This window comes from Leptonychotes weddellii, chromosome 15 (assembly GCF_054177405.1).
Source record: "Leptonychotes weddellii isolate Sample4059 chromosome 15, ASM5417740v2, whole genome shotgun sequence".
NCBI lineage: Eukaryota > Metazoa > Chordata > Mammalia > Carnivora > Phocidae > Leptonychotes > Leptonychotes weddellii.
In genome coordinates this window covers 7212259-7234531 of record NC_138383.1, presented here as the reverse complement: position 1 = coordinate 7234531, position 22273 = coordinate 7212259, and the positions used below count along the sequence as shown (strand labels likewise).

The window sequence follows — 22273 nt, the reverse complement described above, 5'->3', positions numbered from 1 at the left end:
GAAGAGAGGAAAACGAGAGACTCATGCAGGAAGCCCAATAGCCAACTAATAAGATTAATTAGAGAGAGAGCAGAGGACCACTGGGAGAAACTATTAAAGAAACCTAAAGATAACACTGACCCAAACTGAAGGATACTGGTTTCCAAATCAAAAAATTGCAGAATAGGGGCACCTGGGTGGCTCAGTCGTTAAGCGTCTGCCTTCGGCTCAGGTCATGATCCTAGGATCCTGGGATCGAGCCCCACATCGGGCTCCCTGCTAGGCGGGAAGCCTGCTTCTCCCTCTCCCACTCCCCCTGCTTGTGTTCCCTCTCTCACTGTGTCTCTCTCTGTCAAATAAATAAATAAAATCTTTAAAAAAAAAAATTGCAGAATAGATTTGTTTAGAAATATGGGGGAAAATTTCTCAAGAAACAGACAAAAGTGGTTACTTTTAGGAAAGAGGGCTGTGGGAAGCAGGGGAGGGGAATGCTGTTTTCTTTTTAAAGCCTTTTATTAACATTTGTTCTTTCTAGACATGTGCACCGATGACCCTGAGAAAAGTAAACAACGATTCAAAAACTCAAGTCCAACTTAAAATGAGCAACAAATCATTAGCTAAAAATATCCTGGCTATGCTTGCAGTTAAGCGCATTTCAATTATACCTGGATAACAGTGAAAACTGATATGGCCAGTTCTTGTGATGGGGAACCATGCAAGCACCAAGATAACAAGAAAACGTTCGGGAAATACTAAGTGAAAGAACATGTTTTTAAATGTTATGTACAGTACAATCCCATTCTTTTTAAGTTATGTACAAACAAAGAAATTTATCCAAGTTCCAAATGTATCCAAGCATCCAAGATGGCGCTGCTGAGAAGAAAGGTGGGATGAGTCTGTGTAGGGAAGATAATCAGTTATGGGTGGACAAGGGCTGCTTAGCAACAAGGGGGCCACATACTGAAGGAAAGCTTTCCCAAACCGTAATGCCCACATTCGCTCACTTAGGTCAATTCCAAATTCCACGTGTGTCCTCCGCCCATTTCCCTTGACAGGAGATAATAGTAATCAAAATGTATTAGGCATTTACTATGTGCTGATCACTGTGCTAAGTGCTTCAGGTATTTTGACTCATTTCATGTGCACGACAACCCTATAGAGGAGATAGTACTGTTTTACAGACAAGGAAACCAAGGTTTACAAAGTCTGGGCTCATACAACTAGTAAGGAGAGAAACCAGGCTCAAACCCAAGAAGGTGACTCCAGAGCTCATTATAATACCAAAGTGCAGGCCTTCTAGAGAAAAGGCCCCACCCCGCAGTGCCCAATGCCCCCTGCCCTTGGCTCACCCCATGCCACTGACAGTTTGAGACATTTCCTGGCATGGCTACATCCTGAGAAGTTCATCGTAATTAAATCATGGGGAAATTTTCAAAGTGCTTCAGAGATGTAATGAGTTTACATTCAATTAATTCCTTCCTTCATTGGAAGAATCAGGAAGACGGATTTCCTTATAGACTCACAGGGTTTCTCATTGCCTAATTTGAGATTTCATCCTGATGTTCCAGAGTTGTCCCTCAGTGCACACAGAGGGTCTGGAGAAATTGGGCTGGGCCTAAGGGCATCCAACCCCCCAAGGAAAACCTCTAATGCAGCTCATTCAACGCTTATATTAAAAATATTTTTTAAGTGCCAACTACGTTGGAGTTCCTGTACTAGGCGCCAAGTCCCAATGGTGAAAAAGACAGCCCCTGCCTTCCAGGTGCTTCCAGTTTGGAAATGAGGGGGAAAAAAATGAACAAACAATTAGTATCTGGCGATAAGTACTATATAGAATAAGCGGAGAGCTTCAAATGCTTGTCAAGGAAATCCTATCTCAGATAGGGGCTAGTAGATGAAGAAGGGGAAAATGAGACGCTCAGTCTGTTAAGGAGCAAAGTCTCAATGGCAAGGATGTGGAAGGGACCAGGCTCCCAGAAAGACAGAGCAAGCAAACCCTCAGGACTTGGGAAATGAGGTCCATCGTGACAAGACTGAGTTCGAATAAATGAGAGGCAAATTCTCCCTTGACCAGTTAGCAACAATTTACCTCCCAACTCAACCTGCATAGAACCAGGAGCATTCCTATTTCAAACCAGCTGGATGCTAGCTCTCTCCAGCAGGGAGGGGCTCATCCTTTCCAGGGGTTACATGAGATGAGGTCCTCCTTAGGGTACTCCACATTGATTCATGAAACAGAGCAAGGGAATATGAAAATGTGTAGGCACAGGAAGGCTCTCAAAGAAAGCACAGGTCTATGGGGGCAGGGGTGAGTGGGTGGATAGGACCCATTCTTCCTCTTCTATCCATCCATCCATCCATCCATCCATCCACCCACCCACCAATCCATCCATCCATTTGAGCATTGGTTTATTTGTTCAATACATCAAAAAAATTTATTGAGAGCCTTCCATATGTCAGGAACACTTCCCCAGCATCTTCACTGATTGATTCTTTTTAAGATTGTAACAGTCATGACTCCACCCCTCCCAGGGTACTCTCTATCCTCCTCCATTTTTTACTGTGCTCGTTTCACATTCATCTCTGTCTGACATATGTATGTTTTCGTGTAGACTGCATCACGTAACTCTCTCTGCTAGAATGGCAGTCCCACGAGAGCAGGAATTTGGGGTTGCTTTGTTTACTGTGTATCCTCAATGCTTGGCACACCTTGGGGAGACTTTGGGAGGACCTTGGGGGGACCTCAGAGAGACTGAGACTTCCTTCTTTTCCACGCTGTCCCATACATCCCATGGACAGATGACACAAAGAAGTCCAGCATGGGAGGTGGCACACCCTTCATCTATTATGTGCAAAAAAGAAAGCCTACAGCACCCAGATTATTATGAGGGTCAGATGAGGTAATGGATGGGAAAAAGCTTTGAAAAATATGAAGCAATAAACCATTGTCACATAATAATATTTGGGACTCAGGAGCCCATAAGATGAAGTGTTCCCTGCAGTCAGCTCATGGACAAACCCCACCCCGCAGATCTCTTCATGCATAATTACAGAGTGTTCTGCAAATTCAGATGGGTAATCTACTTAAAGCTTATGCACAGCCAATGAATCTTTGCCCCTTCTTCCTGCCTTAAATACAATACTAATCTATTTTCCCCTTGCTTATGCATTTTAACAGATATGTATTTTTTTTCTAACCCCCCTTTCCCACCCCCCACCCCCGCCCCAGAGAACAACAAACTCACTTAGCCCCAGGGCTGTCATGGTTAATTTCTTACAAGAAGACCAGGGCTTCAGAAAACTAAGAAGTTTCCAAAGAAACGCTACCAAAAAAAAAAAAAAAATCTGTGCAAGGTAAGTGTGAAACCTTCCTTCCCTTCGCTCACTTGTCAAATGCACAATTCTCATGGCGCTCACTCTCCATCAGGCCTGATGGTTCTATTCTGATTGCTGTTTGGCAAAGTCTGGAGAAACAGCTCATCATGGCCCAGAGCCAAAGTCAAATGTGGGATTAAAAGCCAGGGCACCAAGACAGCAAAGATCAGCGTCCACCAGCAAGCTATTAAGGTTCCTGTCTCCCTGGTATTTTGTTCTCGCTTCGCTCTGGAGGGCACAGAGGTATTAAGCAGTCATGCCCTGATTTTCCCTTTCCACTCCGAGCACAAGGTAGGAGGGGAAGGATTTCAGTCTCGATGAAGCCGGGAGAGGCCTGGAGGTTACAGGACTTGCTGCTAATCACAGGGATTGTAAACAGCTCGGCCAGAAATGCAACCCAGGGCTCCTGCCTCACTGTCTGAGCCCAGCGCTCTTTATTACTGTGCAGGATCAAGCTCTGCGTCCTGGCCTCAGCTGCCCAGAGAGGGCTCCTCTCGCCCAGGCAAGTGGAGGTGTTACAGAGGTGTTCCTGAGGTCCCATTCCTTGGGGTAGGAGGCATCCAGGAGGGAGAGCCTGAGGCTGACACACCTCTCCAGGCCCTGGGAGAAGGCAGCTGAGGATCCTCAGCCTCTGATGATAGCGTCTCCGGTCTCCATGTACTCACCACCCCCGGGGGGCAGAGAGAGGCATAAATCCATAGTTCAGCACCATTCAGCTGCTCTGCCCGCACTCCCACCAGAGAAACACTAGGAGGGACCTTCCCTCCACCGCCCTGCCCTCAGCAACGTGCTCTTTATATCCTTAAATTATGTTCCTAAAATGAGGCAGAGACTCCCCTGGAAAGACGGAGTAGAATGGATGCCTGAATTTAAAAGGGAATTTTTTGACCCTTAAAAAAAAAAAATCAAAGTCATATAGGTTAAGGAAGCCAAGCAATGCTGAGGCGTGGAATGTAAGTGAAGAACTGGTATTTGTCCCGGGCCCTTCCAATTCCACAGTGTCGACATACCCGCTCTCAAAAGGTCACATGTCCCCAAGAAAAGATTCCAGGGAGAGTACATTACTGTTAGCCACAGAACGTCACCTCACCCATGCTAGTTCTTGCTTCAAGAACAGCGTAGCCCTCGTCCTGAGAAGCTAGTCCAAACACTTTCAGGAGACCAGAACACACCCATGACGAATCTGGGCCCGTGAAGGTTCTGCTTCTCTGCCACCCATGGAGCATGAGCATGAATTAAGCTTCACTGGGTCTTCAGATGTCTTCTTTGGTGTTTGTTAGCAAATGGAATGAAAACCTAGAAAGAGACTTTCCTCTCACTCGATGGGAGTGATGCCCAAAGAGAAACTGAGAAGCAGGATGGAGAAAATAAGACAAAGGGAGACCCAGCGTTGGGGGCCAGGGACTTCTAGAAATGGCAACAAAAAGGCAGCCAGCAACAGAAAAGGAATATTGATCCTGGGAGGGTAGACCATCAACAGACATCACCTCTGCATGCATGGTGAGGCGGTAGAGGGTGGAGCAGAGCCATGATATTTTGCAGGCTCCTGCCACCAAGAACCCTCGAATCTGGGTGAGCCTTGCAACTTGCTCTGGCCAATAAAACATGAATAGAGATTTCGTGTAAGCTCCTGAGTCTAGGCCTCCAAGGCCTTACAGTTTCCACCTACTGACCCATGAACCACCATGTGGGACAGAGACCCAGAGGACAGGTAGAACCAAGTGCCCACAACTGTGAGGGAAGGCCTCCTGCACCCTCCAGCCTATTTGCACCACCAGAAGACCCCACCTCGTGAGTGACCCAACGCAAGACCAGAAGAACCCACCCAGCTGAGCCCCGCCAACCCAGAATCATAAGAAATAACAAATCGTTGTTGCCATAAGCCACTAGGTTTTGGGGTGATTCCTAACTGGCACAAGGAGTGTGGGAGATGTTTGCTGTATCTTGAAGCACGTGGGCACATTTGCTATATGCTGACCACCCAACCTCCATTACTCCTACTTTGGCAACAGCACCTCGATTTTGCTTCAGAGGAAACATCTCCCCCACCCCCATTATTCATCATTTTTAGTCTTTGCTTTTCATCTACTGGGAGGAGGAGGAGGCCAGTAGATGTGGACAGGTCGCCCAGGCCTGGCCAATCAACACGCCACATTCCCATGGCCACGGCGGTTTGTGTCCAGGGATGAGCACACAACCCAAGTGACTCCCTGCCCATGAAAGTCAATTCCAAGGCCATTTAAGCTGGGGAAGGAAGACTCCTCCTCCCCTCGGATGTGAGACTGAGGGGATGTCAACAGAATATCCAAAAGTGGAGCCACACAGGGAAGAACAAGGCCAGGAAACAGAAAAACCCAGGCCCCGGTGATATCTTTGGATCTACAGAGTCTAACAGTATTATCTGAGTCAAGTTCTATGCCTGGTATTTTAAATGCATGGGCCAGTACATTTCTTTTTGTCCTATGCCAGATTGAGCTAGATTTTTCATCATCCATGGCCTCCAAAGCCCTGGCTGATAACAGAGATGGAGGGACTTTTTTTTTACTGCATACCCTCTGTACTACTTGAATCTCTTGCCAAGTTCATGTTTTACTCCTCCACTCTGAAGGAAACTAGTTAAAGAATGAATAATGCAGCTCATTTAAAAGAAGAATATATACCAAATGTACACAGAGAAGGTAAATCCGTAATAGCATTAGAGCTCAAAGTTCTCTCTGCAATGGGAGGGCTAACTGCCTGCTCCAGTTTCTATTCTCCCCCATCCTTCAGTAACAGAATCCCACTGTCTGGCTGGGCACATGGCAGCACAGCTGAAAGACCATGTATCCTAGCCGTCCTTGCAGAGAGATGGGGTCTTCTAATAAGTTCTGGCTGGTGAGCTACAAGTGGAGCTGTCAGGCAAGACTTGCAGGGAATCTCCCACCCACCTACCATCTGGAGGGTGGATGTGATGACCTGAGCTCCAGCAGCTACCTTGGGCCAGAAAGGCAAAGGCCTCCCTGTGGGGTAAAGCACTGAGTGGAAAAAGGAGCCTAGATCCCTGGGGACTCCAGCCACGGTCTCTGAATTTCTTCTGCATGAGAGTCTTCCTTGTTGAAGCCACTATTTGGGGTGGGGGGGGGGGTCTCAGTTACTCTTAGTCAAAAGCAGAGTGAGCAGAAGGAAGCATCACCATCAGTACGACTAGCTGTAGGTGTCTGGTTGCCATGGAGACTACCCCGCCACACAGATTCCAAAGTACAAACCCACTCAAATGAGAAAGGCCCGATGTAAACTCCACCTCTTCTGTTTCTGGCAGAGTCCCCCTCACTCAGCCCATAAGCCAGGAGGCAACAGCAAATTCTCCAACAGCCCCAGGGGAAGGAGCCCCAGGAACACAGTAGCTGTGATGGGCTTGATCCTCTCTGGCTACCTGCACAATCAGAGGGCTGCCAGGTCCTCTCAGTTCTCCAGCAGGACCGTCCTTTGCTCTCTCCCTTCCTAACTCTCTTGCCTCTGCCTGATTCAAGGTGCTAAGGGGTCAAGGCATCATCTAAAGTAATGCAAGAGGCTCGGATCTGCCTCTCTATCATGGCCTCCCCCTGCACGCTCCCTACGGCCACGCTCTCTGCCACCAACAGAATGCACTTCCTGAAAGTACAACTCTGGTCCCCTCACCCTCTCAAAAACCTCTAGGATTTCCCCACCAATCGAAAGAACAGAGCGCAGGGGTGCCTGGGTGGCTCAGTCGGTTGAGCATCTGCTTCTGGCTCCAGTCATGATCCCCGGGGTCCTCGAATGCAGCCCCACGTCGGGCTCCCTGCTCAGCAGGGAGTCTGCTTCTCCCTCTCCCTTTCCTGCTCCCCCTGCTTGTGCTCTCTCTCTCCCTCAAGTAAATAAATAAAATCTTTTTTTTTTTTTTTAAAAATAGAGAACAGAGCGCAGACTCCCTTCCACAGGGCCCCAACCTACGTTTCAGCCATCACCTTCCAACCAAACCAATTGCCATGCCTTCAACAGTCCTGTGTTTTCCACGGCTATGCTTTCAATATGCTGTTCTTTCTGCCCACAATTCACTTCCTTCCCCTGCTCCGTGCCCATCCCCAAGCTCTACTTATTTTTCCAACCTGGATTTCATCCTTGAAGAAATCTCCCCTAACTCCCCGACTAGAAGTAACCTCCCTGTCCGAGGCTTCCCATCTCATTGTGTACATGACCTTCGCACAACCACATGCTGACCCATCTCACAGTGACAGGAACCCAGCCAAGCTTAGCCCCTTGAAGGGCGGGATTGCATCTTGCTTCTTTACATACCCCCACAATGCCCACCACACAGTAGGCGCTCACTAACTGGTAGATGGATTGGCCTGAAGACAATCCTCTCCCTGTTCCCACCTTCCAAGCAGCCACTCCCCAAGGAAGGAAGGGAATTAATGGTTATTCTGCAAGCAGAACACGTGTCTGGGCCATCTCTAAAATTGCACAGGCCCTTGACAAAGCTCTGATGACTGGCTCTTCTCCCTTCTTGTGAGTGAGCCCCCCCCGAAAAGCAATCATGAGCCATCCCACGGCAGGCTTTCCACAAAGCACTTGTGTTAATAACATGTATCGAGATTTGGTCTTGGCAGGCAAAGGCTAAGGCACAAGACTTAACCAATATTAACTTCGATCCCTTGTACTTGGAGTATCTTGCAAAAGAGCTGACCCTCAGCAAATGCTTTGTGATGTGATTTGTACTAGGATGTCTATGAAAAATGATGTCAGTGACTCTCTCTTATTTATATTGCAGCAGAAGACATTTAGGTTGGATAAGTTTCTAACAAGCTAGCTAAACACTCAATTAGGTTACCAAAAAAAAAAAAAAAGTGGAGACTGGCTTCATAAAAGTCTTGGGGAGCAAGCTACACTCCCACCAGCTGTCTGGGTTTGGTGAAACATTGCCCTGTCAGATGGCACAGGGATGCCTGAGGTAACCCCCAGAAGGCCGTGCCCGTGCTGAGACTTTTCAGACACAGAGTGCGATCTAAGGAGGACTGTGCATCAAGTGAGAATTTCAGCTCATGCTCAAGTTCTCCAAGCAGCAAAGATCCAGCCCTGCGTCTTTCTTTTGCATGTGCCAAGGAGCCCAGAGGAAGAGCCTGAGTTCCCAGCTGGTAGCTGTCCAGTATCACCTGACCAACTGGGAAACATAGCTGTGAGTATACCTGCCCCCTCCAACCCAGGCTGGTATCAAAACCAACCAGCCTTAGAGGCCAAGACAACTGTCAAGCACAGGGTGGACCACCCCAGCAGCCCACGGCAGGCAGGCCTGCAGCAGGGGACCAAAGGCAGTAGGACCCCAGGGTTCCCCCATCCAGGTTCTAAGGCCCCATCCTCCACACCCAGTGCCCTCAAACCAGGGCCCCAACCCCACATATGGGCTCAGGTGAACTCTTAGCCCCACAGCTACTTGGAACCTCTGAAAGGAGTCTGCTGCTTCCAAACACCAGTTCATCCTTCATTACACAGTGGTCCCCATTAGAACAGGGCCCCTCGGTGCGGGCTGCACACTTGGATCACCAAGGGAGCTCAAGAAACTACTGAAGCCTCATCCCAGCCCCAGAGATTTGGATGTATTAGTCCAGGCTGTGTCAGGGGCACTGGGCCTTTAAAAATTTTCCAGATGGTTCTATCATGCAGCCCAAGGGGAACCACTGCATCAGAATGAAGGGAGTTTCTCCAAAGCCAGAGAGAGAGCTCCTTGGAACTGAACTGCCCAGCATGTGAGGCCAAGTTAGCTCCCTCTGCTAGACCATGGATGCTGAGGACAGTTGCCAACTTGAGGTTGACTGGAGCTGGGAAACCTCGTTTTAGCTCACAATCTCAAATTGCACACTTTTGTCCTCAGCCATCTGTCTTGACACAGCATGCCTTATGTGACAAGGAGATCAGAGCAAAATGGTCCATGTAATTCCCCATGCTTCCCTGCAAAGCCACCCCCTGAAGAGTCTTCAAAAGCCCACCCCAGCTAAGGGGCAGCAGGAGCATCAATTTCACAAGCCAAGGCCAGGCCCCTCCCCCCACCCCCCGCCCCAGCAAAACCCAGCTCTCCCAGGAGATCACCTGGTCAGGAATGTTCTGAGATGGCCAGCCCGGGCCCTGCAGGACACAGAGCTGTGGACACCTGCTCCGGCTCTTGGCACTGCAACCAGGCCTCAGAAAACCCTACCGTCAACACTAACCCGGGGCGTGGCAAACTTCTGTAAAGGGCCAGATAGTAAATACTTCAGGCTTTGCAGGCACCACAGCCCCCGTTGTGGTTCCTCACTGGGCCATTATACTGCACAAGCCACCACAGACAATGTGAACAAACAAGCGTGTTTGGGTTCCAATAAATCTCTACTTACAAAAACAGGCAGTGTGCCCACCTCTCCACTAGATCATAACTTCCTTAAAGACAGAGACCGCCTCCTAGCACTTCTTCAAATCCTCAGCACTTGGCACAATGCCTGGAATACAACAGATCCTCTATCAATGCGGAATGAATGAATGAATGAATGAATGAATGAACGAACAGATGAAGGACAAATGAGCCAATCATCTTAAAGGAATATCTATTATACATTCACCTGCTCCTGCAGGGAGATGTGTAAGACTTATTGTCTTTGGGCCATTCACACCTGACTACTGAAACTCAATCTCAAAGCCCTTTTTAATCTGCTGGTCATTTACATACACTCTCACCTCCCCCTTCATGGGAACAGGGAAGGGAGCCCCAAACAAAGAGGAACAGGGCTTCCCCAATGAGAATGCCTGGCCAGATCTGTAGAGAAGGCCCAGGTCTGCAAGGAAGGGCAGAGGGGACAAGAGGGATGCAGGGGTTCCCAGGCCATGTGAGTGGAGCCTGAGGATGCACGTGGGGAAGGTGGGGAAGCCGGAGAATCCAAGCAACCATCCAGGGGCTTCTGGGCGGGCCTCGGAGCCACACAGACCTGCTGCTTAGCGGGGCAGGAGAATACATGTAGGCTCCTCCACGCAGACAAACGCTGTTACTTTCCATCACCGTAGACAGAAGGTAATGTATATCATTGCCCCCCCCACACTGTTTATAATGACATAGGAAATCTGAAGCATGAAATTGAAAAGAAAAAGCACAATAATAATAATAGTGATGGTCTGTCTCCTTCCTGAGTGCTTTTCTCCCCTTTCTCCTCTCTTCCTCCCTCACCTGGCCACCCCTCTTCCTGCAGCAAGACTTGGCTTTCCTCCCAACATCAAGTCAAGGTCAGGATGTGCCAGGAAAGAAGGCCCTCATCCTGCCGGCACATGTCACACCAGAGGAAGGGAAGGCCAAGGGACAGACCTGCCACCATATCGCCCTCATGCCCACAAGAAACATTGCTGTTTGGGGTTCCTGGGTGGCTCAGTCATTAAGCCTCTACCTTGGGCTCAGGTCATGAACCCAGAGTCCTGGGATCGAGCCCTGCATCAGGCTCCCTGCTCAGAGGGAAGCCTGCTTCTCCCTCTTCCCAACTTGTGTTCCCTCTCTCGCTGTGTCTCTGTCAAATAAATAAATAAAATCTTAAAAAGAAAAAGAAAAGAAAAGAAAGAAAGAAACACAGGAGCACCAAGTCACAAGTCAGGCCTGTCCCCTGTGGTGCGTCCGGCATCTGCCCGTGCGTGGCAAGGTTTAAAAACACTCAGCCGAGACACAGAAGTTTTCCCATTGTAAACTGGCCATCTGAGTCCTTGAAAAATAGAATGCTTCGTGGGACACCTGGGAGGCTCATTCAGTGAAGCGTCGGACTCTTGATTTGGACTCAGGTCTTGATCTCAAGGTCGTGAGATCGAGCACCGAATCGGGCTCGGTGCTGGGCGTGAAGCCTACTTAAGATTCTCTCTCCCTCTCCCTCTGTTCCTTCCCACCCCCCCCAAAAAAATAATAAAATAATAAAATGCTTCATCATGCAAACCTTCAGGGCCCCAACCCCTTGACCATGAGTTTGAGCGTGTCTTGCAGCGTCGCTACGCAAGAATCTTTGGTGGCAGGAGTGGTGGGTGCCCCTTACCAACCGTGCCAAGAACCTGGAGGGAGGCTGGGAATAGTCCTGGTTAGAGAAGAGCCCTTCCCCACATTTTTCTCTACACACCATGCTACGTATAGCTGGTCAAATGAGACCCCAGGGGCAGGTAGCTCCCAGCCCCATCAAGCCAACCTGGTATTCTTCCTCACTTCTTGGCTGAGAACCAACCTCAATGGCGGTCTTCATCCTAAAACAGACTAGCATCACCTCCCCGGTCATTGCATCTCAGTGCAAAACAAGACAACCTGCAGAGAACAGGATCGAGGAGGCCCTGGGGCTCCTCAGTTCCCCAAAGCTTGAAAAAGCAAATTTAAGAGAGGAGCTCTGCTCTGGACAACTGCCTTGATGCTTCCCAGGTGGTCTGTCCAATCAACATGATGCTGGGACAGGGTCTGCTCTAGGTGCAAGCATGGTCAACATCCCCAAGGGGTCATCCTGGGGCCCTCCATTCTTCTCAACCTCATAAAGAGGAAAATCATGGCTCAGAGAAACAGAGAGCAATGCTCCTGGTAGGAGCCCCATCAGGGCCTGTCTGCATGCTCCTCTCATGCCATCCTGTGTTACACTGGCTGTGGCCCAGCCCATTTCAGTGTCGCCCAAAAGACCTCACATTGAAAAATCTCCATTAGGACGTATCAGGCCTCTCTACCTCTCAGGCAGGAAGATGGAGAAAAGGTATCAAGCAGTTACTACACACAGTCCGGGATCTGTGGGGCCAGGAGCATGAAAGCTAGGATTTCTGAAAACCCCATTCAATGGCTGCTCCCCACACCCGGCTCTTCTCTCCCTACTATTTACTCTACAATAAACCTTTCCAGTGGATTACCTGAAACCTCCTCCCTGAATCCCTCATGCTACAAATTGAGTCCATTCTGCGCATCCATTTCTCCACGGAAATGGAGAACAGCTGGTCACCTGCATCCCTCCAGACTCCAGGCCATCACTGAGAGCGTCATTAACTTCCAACAGGGAGCCAGTTATTTGGAGAAAATATTATTCACCACGTGCTGCACAAAAACAGACTCATCCAAAATCTCCTTAAGAAAATCACGTCTTTCATAAGAACCCAGCTCCCTATGGGATTAAATAATAGATATGAAATTGCCTCTTCGTGCCTACAAGTAAGCTGCTTGATCGGTAGGCTGTCTCTCTCTTCTGCAGGTTCCTGGTCCTATTTATTCCACACAAGTGCTTCTTCCTCGAGAGAAAATGTATATTGATTCAGAGATTCCTAGTTAATGTAAGTGTCACTAAAAAGAGACATCAGGACCTGGGCAAAGAAAATTAAAATGGTGACCCTGGAGGTTCTGGCCTCTTCAAATTCATCTAAATGTTTATCTTTTGGGACAATGACTTCTTTCGCACTCAGATAAAAAGATATTCAATTGCATGTTTAAATTTGCCACTGAATAGGTTGAGTAGATGAACCAAAACTAACCGCAACGCTTCACAGTCGCCTTACGAGCAAAGGACACATGCTAACAAGCGCTGGAACCTGCCCCTTTAACGGTGCAGAACCAAGAAGCCCTTCATGAACCCAGTGCCAGCTCTCAGCAGTCAACTGAGGTTCAGGAAGACCAAGGAGCTTGCCCAAGGTCACACAGCTAAATGCTGGCAGCCCCTGACTTCTCTTCTGAGTTCGGTCCCAGCTCCACCCCTATCTAGCAATTTTCGATTCTGGGTAAGTCATTTACTCTCTCTGGACTTGTTTCCTGCCTGTAAATAGAGGCAACTGAACCAGACCTCAGCTGGGAGGCACTGTGGTTTAAGAGCGGAAGCCCTAGAGTCAGACTGTGTGTTCAAATCCTGACTCTGCTCATCTTGGGACCCAGAATGATTTATTTACACTCACTATGCCTAATTCCTCCTCTGTAAAGTGGTAAATAACAGTACCTGCTGTATACCTCATAGAGCATTACAAAAATTCAATTAGATGGTCTATGTGAAGTGCTCAGCAGAGCACCTTGTAAAAAAAAAAGGCGTGATAAATATTAGTTATTATAACCATCTATAATCTTTTCCTGCTTTAATGTTGTAATATTCTAGGTTTCACTTTCTGCCTTTTTTTTTTTTTAATGGTAACATTTCTCCCCATGAAGTTCACACCTCAGGCAAGAATCAAGGGCAGACATGGGTACTGAGAAGAACAAGATAATGATTATTAAAGACTTAAAGAGTGATTTAAGGAGTCAGGAGGAAAAGAAGAAAAGGAAAATGGATTCTAAGAGGAGTCATTTAAGGAGAAGTGATTAATGCTTCCAAGGCCCTACTAATGAGAAAAAACCACCTGTGAAATATCCCGCTAAGCACATTTTTTTTTTTTAAGATTTTTTATTTATTTATTTGACAGACAGAGACACAGTGAGAGAGGGAACACAAGCAGGGGGAGTGGGAGAGGGAGAAGCAGGCTCCCTGCAGAGCAGGGAGCCCGATGCGGGACTCGATCCCAGGACCCTGGGATCATGACCTGAGCTGAAGGCAGTCGCTTAACCAACTGAGCCACCCAGGCGCCCCCGCTAAGCACATTTAAAATGACATGTCCTTACTCTAGGAATCTCCTTTCTCAGTGCACAATTATATATTGTAGAGATGTGTTACTGCAGCATTATACCAGATACGTATTTCAGAAAAGAAAATGCTAAGAAGAAGAAGAAGGAGAAGGAGAAGAAGGAGAAGAAGCAGCAGCGCACACACATAAACGTATACACAGCTGCCCATGAAAATGTGTTACATCTGTGCTGGGTACAGTGGGACCCCAGTCAACTGGCTGATGGCTAGTTTTCCCTTTTCGTTTTTTCTTTTAAGATTTTATTTATTTAATTGAGAGAGAGAGCACGTGCACAAGTGGGGGGACAGAGGCAGAGGGAGAGGGAGAAGCAGACCCTCAGTTTAGCAGGGAGCCCAATGCAGGGCTGGATCCCAGGACCCTGAGATCATGACCCGAGCTGAAGGCAGATGCTTCACCGACTGAGCCAGCCAGGTGCCCTGCTAGTTTTCCCTTTCCAAGATATTTATTCAAAGTGTCTCAGAGCTGTGAAGAGTAAATACAAAAGCTGTGTTGAAGGATACCAAGCACTATGGCATGTTTATCCAGATACCTTGTATGTGCATGATAAAAGTTCTCTAAGGATCTGCTCAGGGCTAACAGTGGCGACCTCTGGGAAGCAAGGGGGGAGTGGCAGGATGGTTTTCTCCTCCTTCTCCTTCTTCTTCTAACTTTAAATACATCTGTCTTTTTACACATTCCACTCTGTGACTAGAGAGGACACATCAAAATGCTCTAGACCTGGATTTCTTGGCATGGCACCACCGACATGTCAGTCTGGAAAATTCTTTGTGGTGGGGGCCATCCTGGGCACCAGAAGGTGTTTAGGTGCGCATCCCTGGCCCTTAGCCACTAGATATCAGTTTTGACAACCAAACATGCCAAATGTCCCCCGGGGGGTAAAAGCATCCCTCAGTTGAGAACTACCGTCCTAACCAGCAGAATGGCCATATTCATTATAAATTATTCCATGATTACTACAAGCAGTTATTATAGCTCAGGCCCCCGGGGCTCTACTGCCTTTTCCCTAGTTTGGGGAAGCATTTATGAGAACTCACTACTAGTCACCAAGGCCACTGAAATTTCCTGCGTTTGAGCCTCAACTGTCTCCCACATCATGCTTTTACTTTTCTCCATGTATCTGCTGACCTTCCAGGAGTTCCTCTTATGGAACTACCTCAAGGTCAGTTTCAGAAAAGAAAATGCTAAGAAGAAGAAAAAGGAGAAGGAGGAAGAGAAGAAGAAGGAGAAGAAGAAGCAGCGTGCATACACAGATAATTTTTAGAATCTCTTTTTTTAACCAACTACATTAAAAATCAGAAGTAAAGGGGCACCTGGGTGGCTCAGTCGGTTAAGCGTCTGCCTTTGGCTCAGGTCATGATCCCAGGGTCCTGGGATCGAGCCCCGCATCAGGCTCCCTGCTCGGCGGGAAGCCTGCTTCTCCCTCTCCCACTCCCCCTTGCTTGTGTTCCCTCTCTCGCTGTGTCTCTCTCTGTCAAATAAATAAATAAAATCATTTAAAAAAAAAATCAGAAGTAAAACTATTTTGTTTTAGATCCTCATACTTAAATGACCACAATACACTGGCCTGATGATTTCATCTTAAATGTTCATGTTTCATGCTCCCAAATTCATTCTGACATGTCCTGAAGACTATTGTCCTCTGCTTTTGCTGGTTTCCTTTCTTGTTTCACATCGGTTTTTGATTTTTGCTATGTAAATCTTACAGTGGCTTTTGCCCTAAAAGAACAAACTTGAGGGACACCTGCGTGGGTCAGTCATTAAGCATCTGCCTTCAGCTCAGGTCATGATCGTGGAGTCCTGGGATCAAGTCCCGCATCGGGCTCCCTGCTCAGTGGGGAGTCTGCTTCTCCCTCTGCCTGCCGCTCCCCCTGCTTGTGCTCTCGCTTTCTCTCTCTCTTTCTCTCGCTCTATCTCAAATACATAAATAAAATCTTAAAAAAACAATAAAAAAAGAACAAACTAGAACAGGAGACACAAATACCTAGTCAAAAGCAGAAAGACAGCACAGAACAGAGTTCTTCAAACTCTGTATCTATGTAACCCTTGTAAGAATTTTTAAAGACTAGGTACCTCCTCACTTCTTTTAAAATTGACATTTAAAATATTTTCATCTTGAGTTTAAAGAGTTGCAAAAGATGTAATTTCTGGCCTAAAGTGATTTCTTTAAATAAAACTGTTTCATCGGTCAATTAAATGTATCCGCTAGGATCTAAATGGCAGAGGGATTTGATTCCCACCATTATCCACTGAAAAATATATATAAACTACACTGTATGTTCATATGTTATGTACTCTTCTGTTCACAGGCTATTTTCTAAACACACAAAAAAGCACAAGCAAGCCCTTCTTCAAAAGTCCAAAAACTTACATCATTCCTTTTTCTCCTAGATTTGTTTCAATTCCATTTCCCCACAGAATTTCTCCTAAAGCAACTTATATTTTATGCTAGAAAGTCTATTATTGATTTCTTTACCCTACTTCTTTGCAATATAATTTAATTTTTAGGAAAATCCATGTAAGCCTAGGGCTCTAACTGCTTAAGTAACAATTTCCTGGATTGAGTTACCATTACAACTATAAGTGGTAGGGAATAGATCTCTAACCACAAAAATATAATACAGTTTTATAATTGTTAAGCATTAAAAAGCAAAATATTCTTGGAAATGCATATTTCCATGGATGTGCCCTTTTCCTTGTTTTTTCAATTCATTCATATATCCATGGACAAATATTAAGTGGTCATCGCTAGAATCAGGGACAGCTGGGAATCAATTTTATTTCTATTTTTCTTTTCTTTCTTCTTTTTCTTTTTTAAATGTAAGCAAAAAGAAAATGTGTTCACATAAAGAAGAGGATGGGGAAAAAATAGATACTTTGTTACAATACTGTCCTTTTGTTCTCTGAATTTTATCCAAATTACAGGCCCCAAATCTCAGAGTGGTCCATCAAGGAAAACTACTTTTAAGGATCTCTGTGCTAACAATTGGATTAGATCCACAGTCAAAGGACCAGACAGCATCTGCACCACTGGAGGGTTTGTGCCCAGTGATCAGTGATGAGAGGACTCACTTTCTCCACATCAGCACAACATCCCAAGGGTCCCCCTTACACGTGGAGATTTTGCCACCCAGAGACAAGGTAATAAGGGAAGAGTGTGTCTTTCTTTTGGAAAGCGGGGGAGAGCAAACGTGTAAGGGAATGCGGGCAAGGGGAACCGGCTGCCAGAGCATCCTCAGGCAGAGCGGTTTTAAGAAAGAGAGCCTGCGGATGCCGAGGACCTGGAAATGGATTTTGTGAACACTATCCGTTCCCCTGTGTGCCACCCGGAAGACCTCTGTGTACTCTGGAAGGTCCATGGACCCCAGTCTGATGGCTGCTGACTTAGGTGACCTCCGGGAGACCCCAGATCATAGGACTGTACAAACAGGACAAAGGAACCACATCCTGATTAACCAAGAGAGAAAACCACATGTTACATGACTTCTGGTGGGACGGACACACTCGGAACACGCGGCATCACCAGGGCACATTCATGCCTGGAAAACAGGCTCTGAAGTCACCAAATCCCAGGGTCTAATGCCCAGCTCACAGGAGATCAGGGGGGCCTGGGGAACAAGGGAGACAGCCCCCCACCCCCCAGGAAGCCATTAGCCAAATAGCCAAATTCACAACATGGAATACTCTATGGGTATAAATGACCCAGTTTCTCCAACAAATTACTACAGTGGAAAAAAAAAAAATGAGATTGTTCAAGAATAAAAAGACCCTGAAAGATATAACAAAAATTCAATGTGAAAATCTTGTTCGGATGCCGATTCTAACAAAACAATTTTCGATGACCCCTTTGAAAAAAAAATGGTGGGAATCAGTATGAACGTGGACTGGGTGTTAGGTTACAATAAGGAATTGCTAATTTGGGTAAGTGTGATAAGAGGATTATGTTGTTAAAAAAAAAAAAGTAAAGTCATTCAGTTAAGAGATGTGGATTGAATTTACAGGTAAAATTACATGATGTCTTGGATTTGCTTTTACGAAATATTCCAACCTCTCAAGAAGGTGGGGGAAGGGGCACCTGGGTGGCTCAGTCATTAAGCGTCTGCCTTTGGCTCAGGTCATGATCCCAGGGTCCTGGGATCGAGTCCCGCATCGGGCTCCCTGCTGAGCGGGAAGCCTGCTTCTCCCTCTCCCACTCCCCCTGCTTGTGTTCCCTCTCTCGCTGTGCCTCTCCGTCAAATAAATAAAATCTTTAAAAAAAAAAAAAAAAGAAGGTTGGGGGAAGTCAGAAGAAATGCGATTAGCAAATCAGTAATGCTTGAAGCTGAATGATGGCTACAGGGGATTCTGTCCATTTTTTTTTTTTTTTAACATGTTTGGAGATGTCAGTAACAAAAGGATTTTTCAGGGGAAGGTGAAAGAAAGAATATTTAATTAGCACCAAGGAGAACCTGAGGCCCTTCCTAAATACCATCTTATTTCACAAGTGCTGAGACAGCTGCCCAACAAGCAAGCCTCCCTTCTGGTCTCAGAGGCAGGGGCATTCAATAAGCTGGCCAATAAGTAGGGGCAGAGATAAAAAGGGACCTGGAGACCACAGAGATGCATCTGGGTTGCATGGAGAGAGCCTAGAAATACCCCCTTGGCAGAGAAATGTCAGAATAAACACATCTCTGTTTACATCGCTCCTACCACACGTTACTTACCCCTGCAGCAAAGCCAAGACTTCCATCCAAGATCCGCCTCTGAAAATATAAACAAGATGTTTCAAATTCTAAGGGATGTTTCTGGGGATAAAAGGAAACCATAAGACCTCAGAGAGCTACACGAATAAAGACTGGCCCGGGCCTGAGTTTGCCAACCTGTCTGCAGGCCTGGACCAGAGCCTTTATAACGTGGGCCAAGAACCAAGGGAAAAAAAAATTGTTTGAACCTTCCATCCATCCCACAGCCTATCAGAGTGTTTTTTCAGGGACGCCTGGCTTCCACTGGCCCATACGTTGCCTTCGACCTGGCTCTCCTGTGAATCATAACTATAAACCTTAATTAAGTAGCTGGCCTAAAAGATGGAAATTGACAAGTGTTCATGGGGACCGGGGGGCCAACCAAAACTCTCCCACGGTGCAGCTGGGGGTACAAAATGGCACAGCCACAGTGGAAAAACGAGCTGGCAGCATCCACTAGCAGTGAACATAGGTGTCCCCTATGACCCAGCAGCGCCGCTCCTGAGCAGTGAAATCATCACCTAACAGCAACGCATACTTGGAGTCACCAAACACAGGCACAGAAAAGCTCTCAGCAGCAGTACTTGGGAGAGCCAAACTAGAAGCTACCCAAATGCCCACCAACAGTAGAATGGAGACATCAATTAGGAGGTATTCATACAACAGAATGCCACATGGCAATGAGAGCACACACGATATATATATGAATGAAGCCCATAATCAGGCAGGGTAAACTGGAAAATAAACAGTGTGGAATCAGCCAGACACAGAAGAGCACATACTATATGATTACTGCATTTATATAATGTAGAAACACACAGAAAACTAATCTCTGCTGTCAGAGACCAGGAGAGGGACTGCCCTTGCAGTGGAGGTCGGTGGGGGCGGAGGCGGGGGGGATGGGGGGCGGGGGGGCAGGGGGAGGGGGTAGGGACTGGAAAGGAGCCTGAAAGGCTGCTGGGGGGCTGGTACTGTTCTAGTTCTTGAGCTGAGTACTAGTTTCATAGAAGCCATGAAAAATCATCAGGCTGTAAAATATGCACTTTTCTATATGCATTTTATATTTCAATTTAAAAACATTTGTTTAACTTCATAGTCTACGTTAGGGGTATCATCTATAGCCACATGGACATGTTACAGGCATGCTGGGTTGCTGATGGTCCCAACCCTTGAGACTCCCAGTGACGCTGGGTAGCTAGGACCACTGGCTCAGCCCTCTCCCTCCTCTGAGTGGCTGCAGGGTAGATGGAAAGGATTGACTCCAGGCAGCCGCACAAATGACATTCTTCTCTAGGCATGCCATGACAGGAGCAAAGCTGGCCTAACCAAATAATTAAATCAAACTGAACAGATCTAATAAAGAAGTCAGGTAACATTATTCTACCAGCATTCATCTGGATCTTGAAAGGAGAAAAAATGTACTTTTTTAAATGTCACTAAAGCTTTGATTCCACTTTTAGACATTTATTTCAAGGGATTAATCAGATACGTGCTCAAAGGTTTATGTCCATCATAAAGGTATTTCTAAAAAAAAAAAAAATCAAGAAAAAAGGACATAACCTAATTGTCCAACAGTTGAGGAACGGCTAAACTATAATGCATCTTTAGGACAGAACATGACACAGCCAGTTAAGTAACCCAAGTGATTGAAATAATCAAAGTCATCAAAAAGCCATTTAGGGATATAGGAGGAATGCTTGTGATATCAAGTGAGGAAAACTGGTTATAAAACATTACATACCATTTGGTCCCTAACATGTAAAGAAACAGGCATAAATTTGTGTATACTCAAATATAACCGAACAAATCTGAACAAATAGGTTCAGGTTTTTTTTCTGAGAAGTGGGATCAGACACTTTTTTTATTGTTTATTGTTTATAGCAGCAGCGTCCACAATAGCCAAACTATGGAAAGAGCCCAGATGTCCACTGACAGATGAATAAATAAAGAAGATGTGGGGGGCGAGGTGTGTGTGTGTGTGTGTGTGTGTGTGTGTGTGTGGTTATTTGGTTATATACACTATGGAATACTACTCATCCATCAAAAAGAATGAAATCTTATCATTTGCAACAACGTGGACAGAACTAGAGTGTATTATGCTAAGCGAAGTAAGTCAGGGTAAGACAAATACTATATGATTTCACTTATATGTGGAATTTAAGAAACAAAATATGAACACAGGGGAAGGAACGGAAAAATAAAATAAGATGAAAATTGAGAGGGAGGCAAACCTAAGAGACTCTTAACTATAGGGAACGAACTGAGGGCTGCTGGAGGGGAGTTCAGGGAGGGATGGGGTAACTGGGGGATGGGCATTAAGGAGGGCACGTGATGGAATGAGCCCTAGGAGTTCTATGCCACTGAGGAACACTAAATTCTACCCCAGAAACTAATAAAAAGTAAATAAATAAAAATAAATTTAAAAAGAAACTTTTTATATCTTTAAGCTTTTCCATTCTTTACAAGCTTCCTACAATTAAAATATATTTTAAAGAAGGAAAACAAATTTTGAGTGAAGCCACTTCGGAGAGCAGCGGTGGAGAGCAGAGTCCGCGTGTCTACCACCCCAAGGGATCCTTGTTGCAGCGCCCCCTTAGCCGAATGAAAACGGAGGTCAGCTCAGGGCGCCGGAGCACATCTCTGGGGTCTCCTGTCTTGGGCCACCTTTCTCCCAACAGCAAGCCTCTTCCCGCTCCTCACGCCCACTTCCTGTGCAGAAAGGGTTAATGTAGCTGCCACCCCCCCCACCCCCCCCACCCCCCCCCACCCCCGCCCTCCCAGCCTGCTCCCTTTGCAAGGTCCTGCTTGCAAGGCTGGTCCTTGGCTGGCTCCTGGGGACTTGGGACTTGAACCGCTCCCTCCATTCGCTGGTAAGGGTGGGTCAGTGTGCCTACACTGTTTTCCAAACAAGGTGACAGGTAGGGGACACCTGCTTTCTTCCCTCAAGTCTCGAATTTCAGCAGCCTAGAGCGCCTTCATGACCAGCCCCAGGTAGAATAGTCAGAGGCTGAGGCTCTGAAGGGTGCCCTGGGTGGACAAATCACACATGTGTTACTGTATTTTTGTTTCTGGGGGAAGGAGAACTCAGAGTGTGGCCCTCACAGGAGGGAGGGAGCATCAGAAGCCTGTGCCCAGACTTCCCCAGACTCCGCCTATCTCTTTCTCCTGCTGATCCTTCCAATGTTAAACCTTAGCCGTGAGTACAACTATAAGCTGAGTGGCATGGATCCTTCTAGTGAATCACCAAACGTGGTGGTGGTCTTGGGGAATATGCCTTGCACACAGAAGTTTCCAGCAATTTCTCCTGCTGATCTCGGTGGTTACACTAACACGAGACAAATTAGGGGCTCTGAGGCTCCAAAGGGGATGGGGGCACCTCTGTGAAGAAGTGAAGGCACCTCTTCCCTCCCGAAGAGCCCCCACAGCATTGGCCAGGGCCACATGGGGCTCCGGGGCCCCACCCACCACGGTGCTGCCTTTTCCCCAGCCCTCCACAGGGCAGCCCAGCCCAGTGCGGCTCAGGCCTTGCCTCATTGCAAAATAACTGGGGAAGATAAAACCATGGGCCTCTCTGCCCAAGAAGGGCACAA

The 22273-nt window shown here is 46.9% G+C and overlaps 1 protein-coding gene across 6 annotated transcripts in view; it reads right to left on the bottom strand.

Moving 5' to 3' along the window:
* The window catches only part of SLC39A11 (solute carrier family 39 member 11), a 265991-nt gene that overhangs the window by 171177 nt on the left and 72541 nt on the right, over positions 1–22273 (bottom strand). For 5 of the 6 annotated variants that reach the window (XM_081804588.1, XM_081804587.1, XM_081804590.1 and 2 more), the window contains one exon: positions 18666–18704. In XM_081804588.1, coding sequence (XP_081660714.1) covers positions 18666–18704 — 39 coding nt within the window. Of the gene's footprint in view, positions 1–9719; positions 9822–18665; positions 18705–22273 lie in introns of those variants that run through there. The other variant, XM_081804592.1, reaches the window with a different exon arrangement.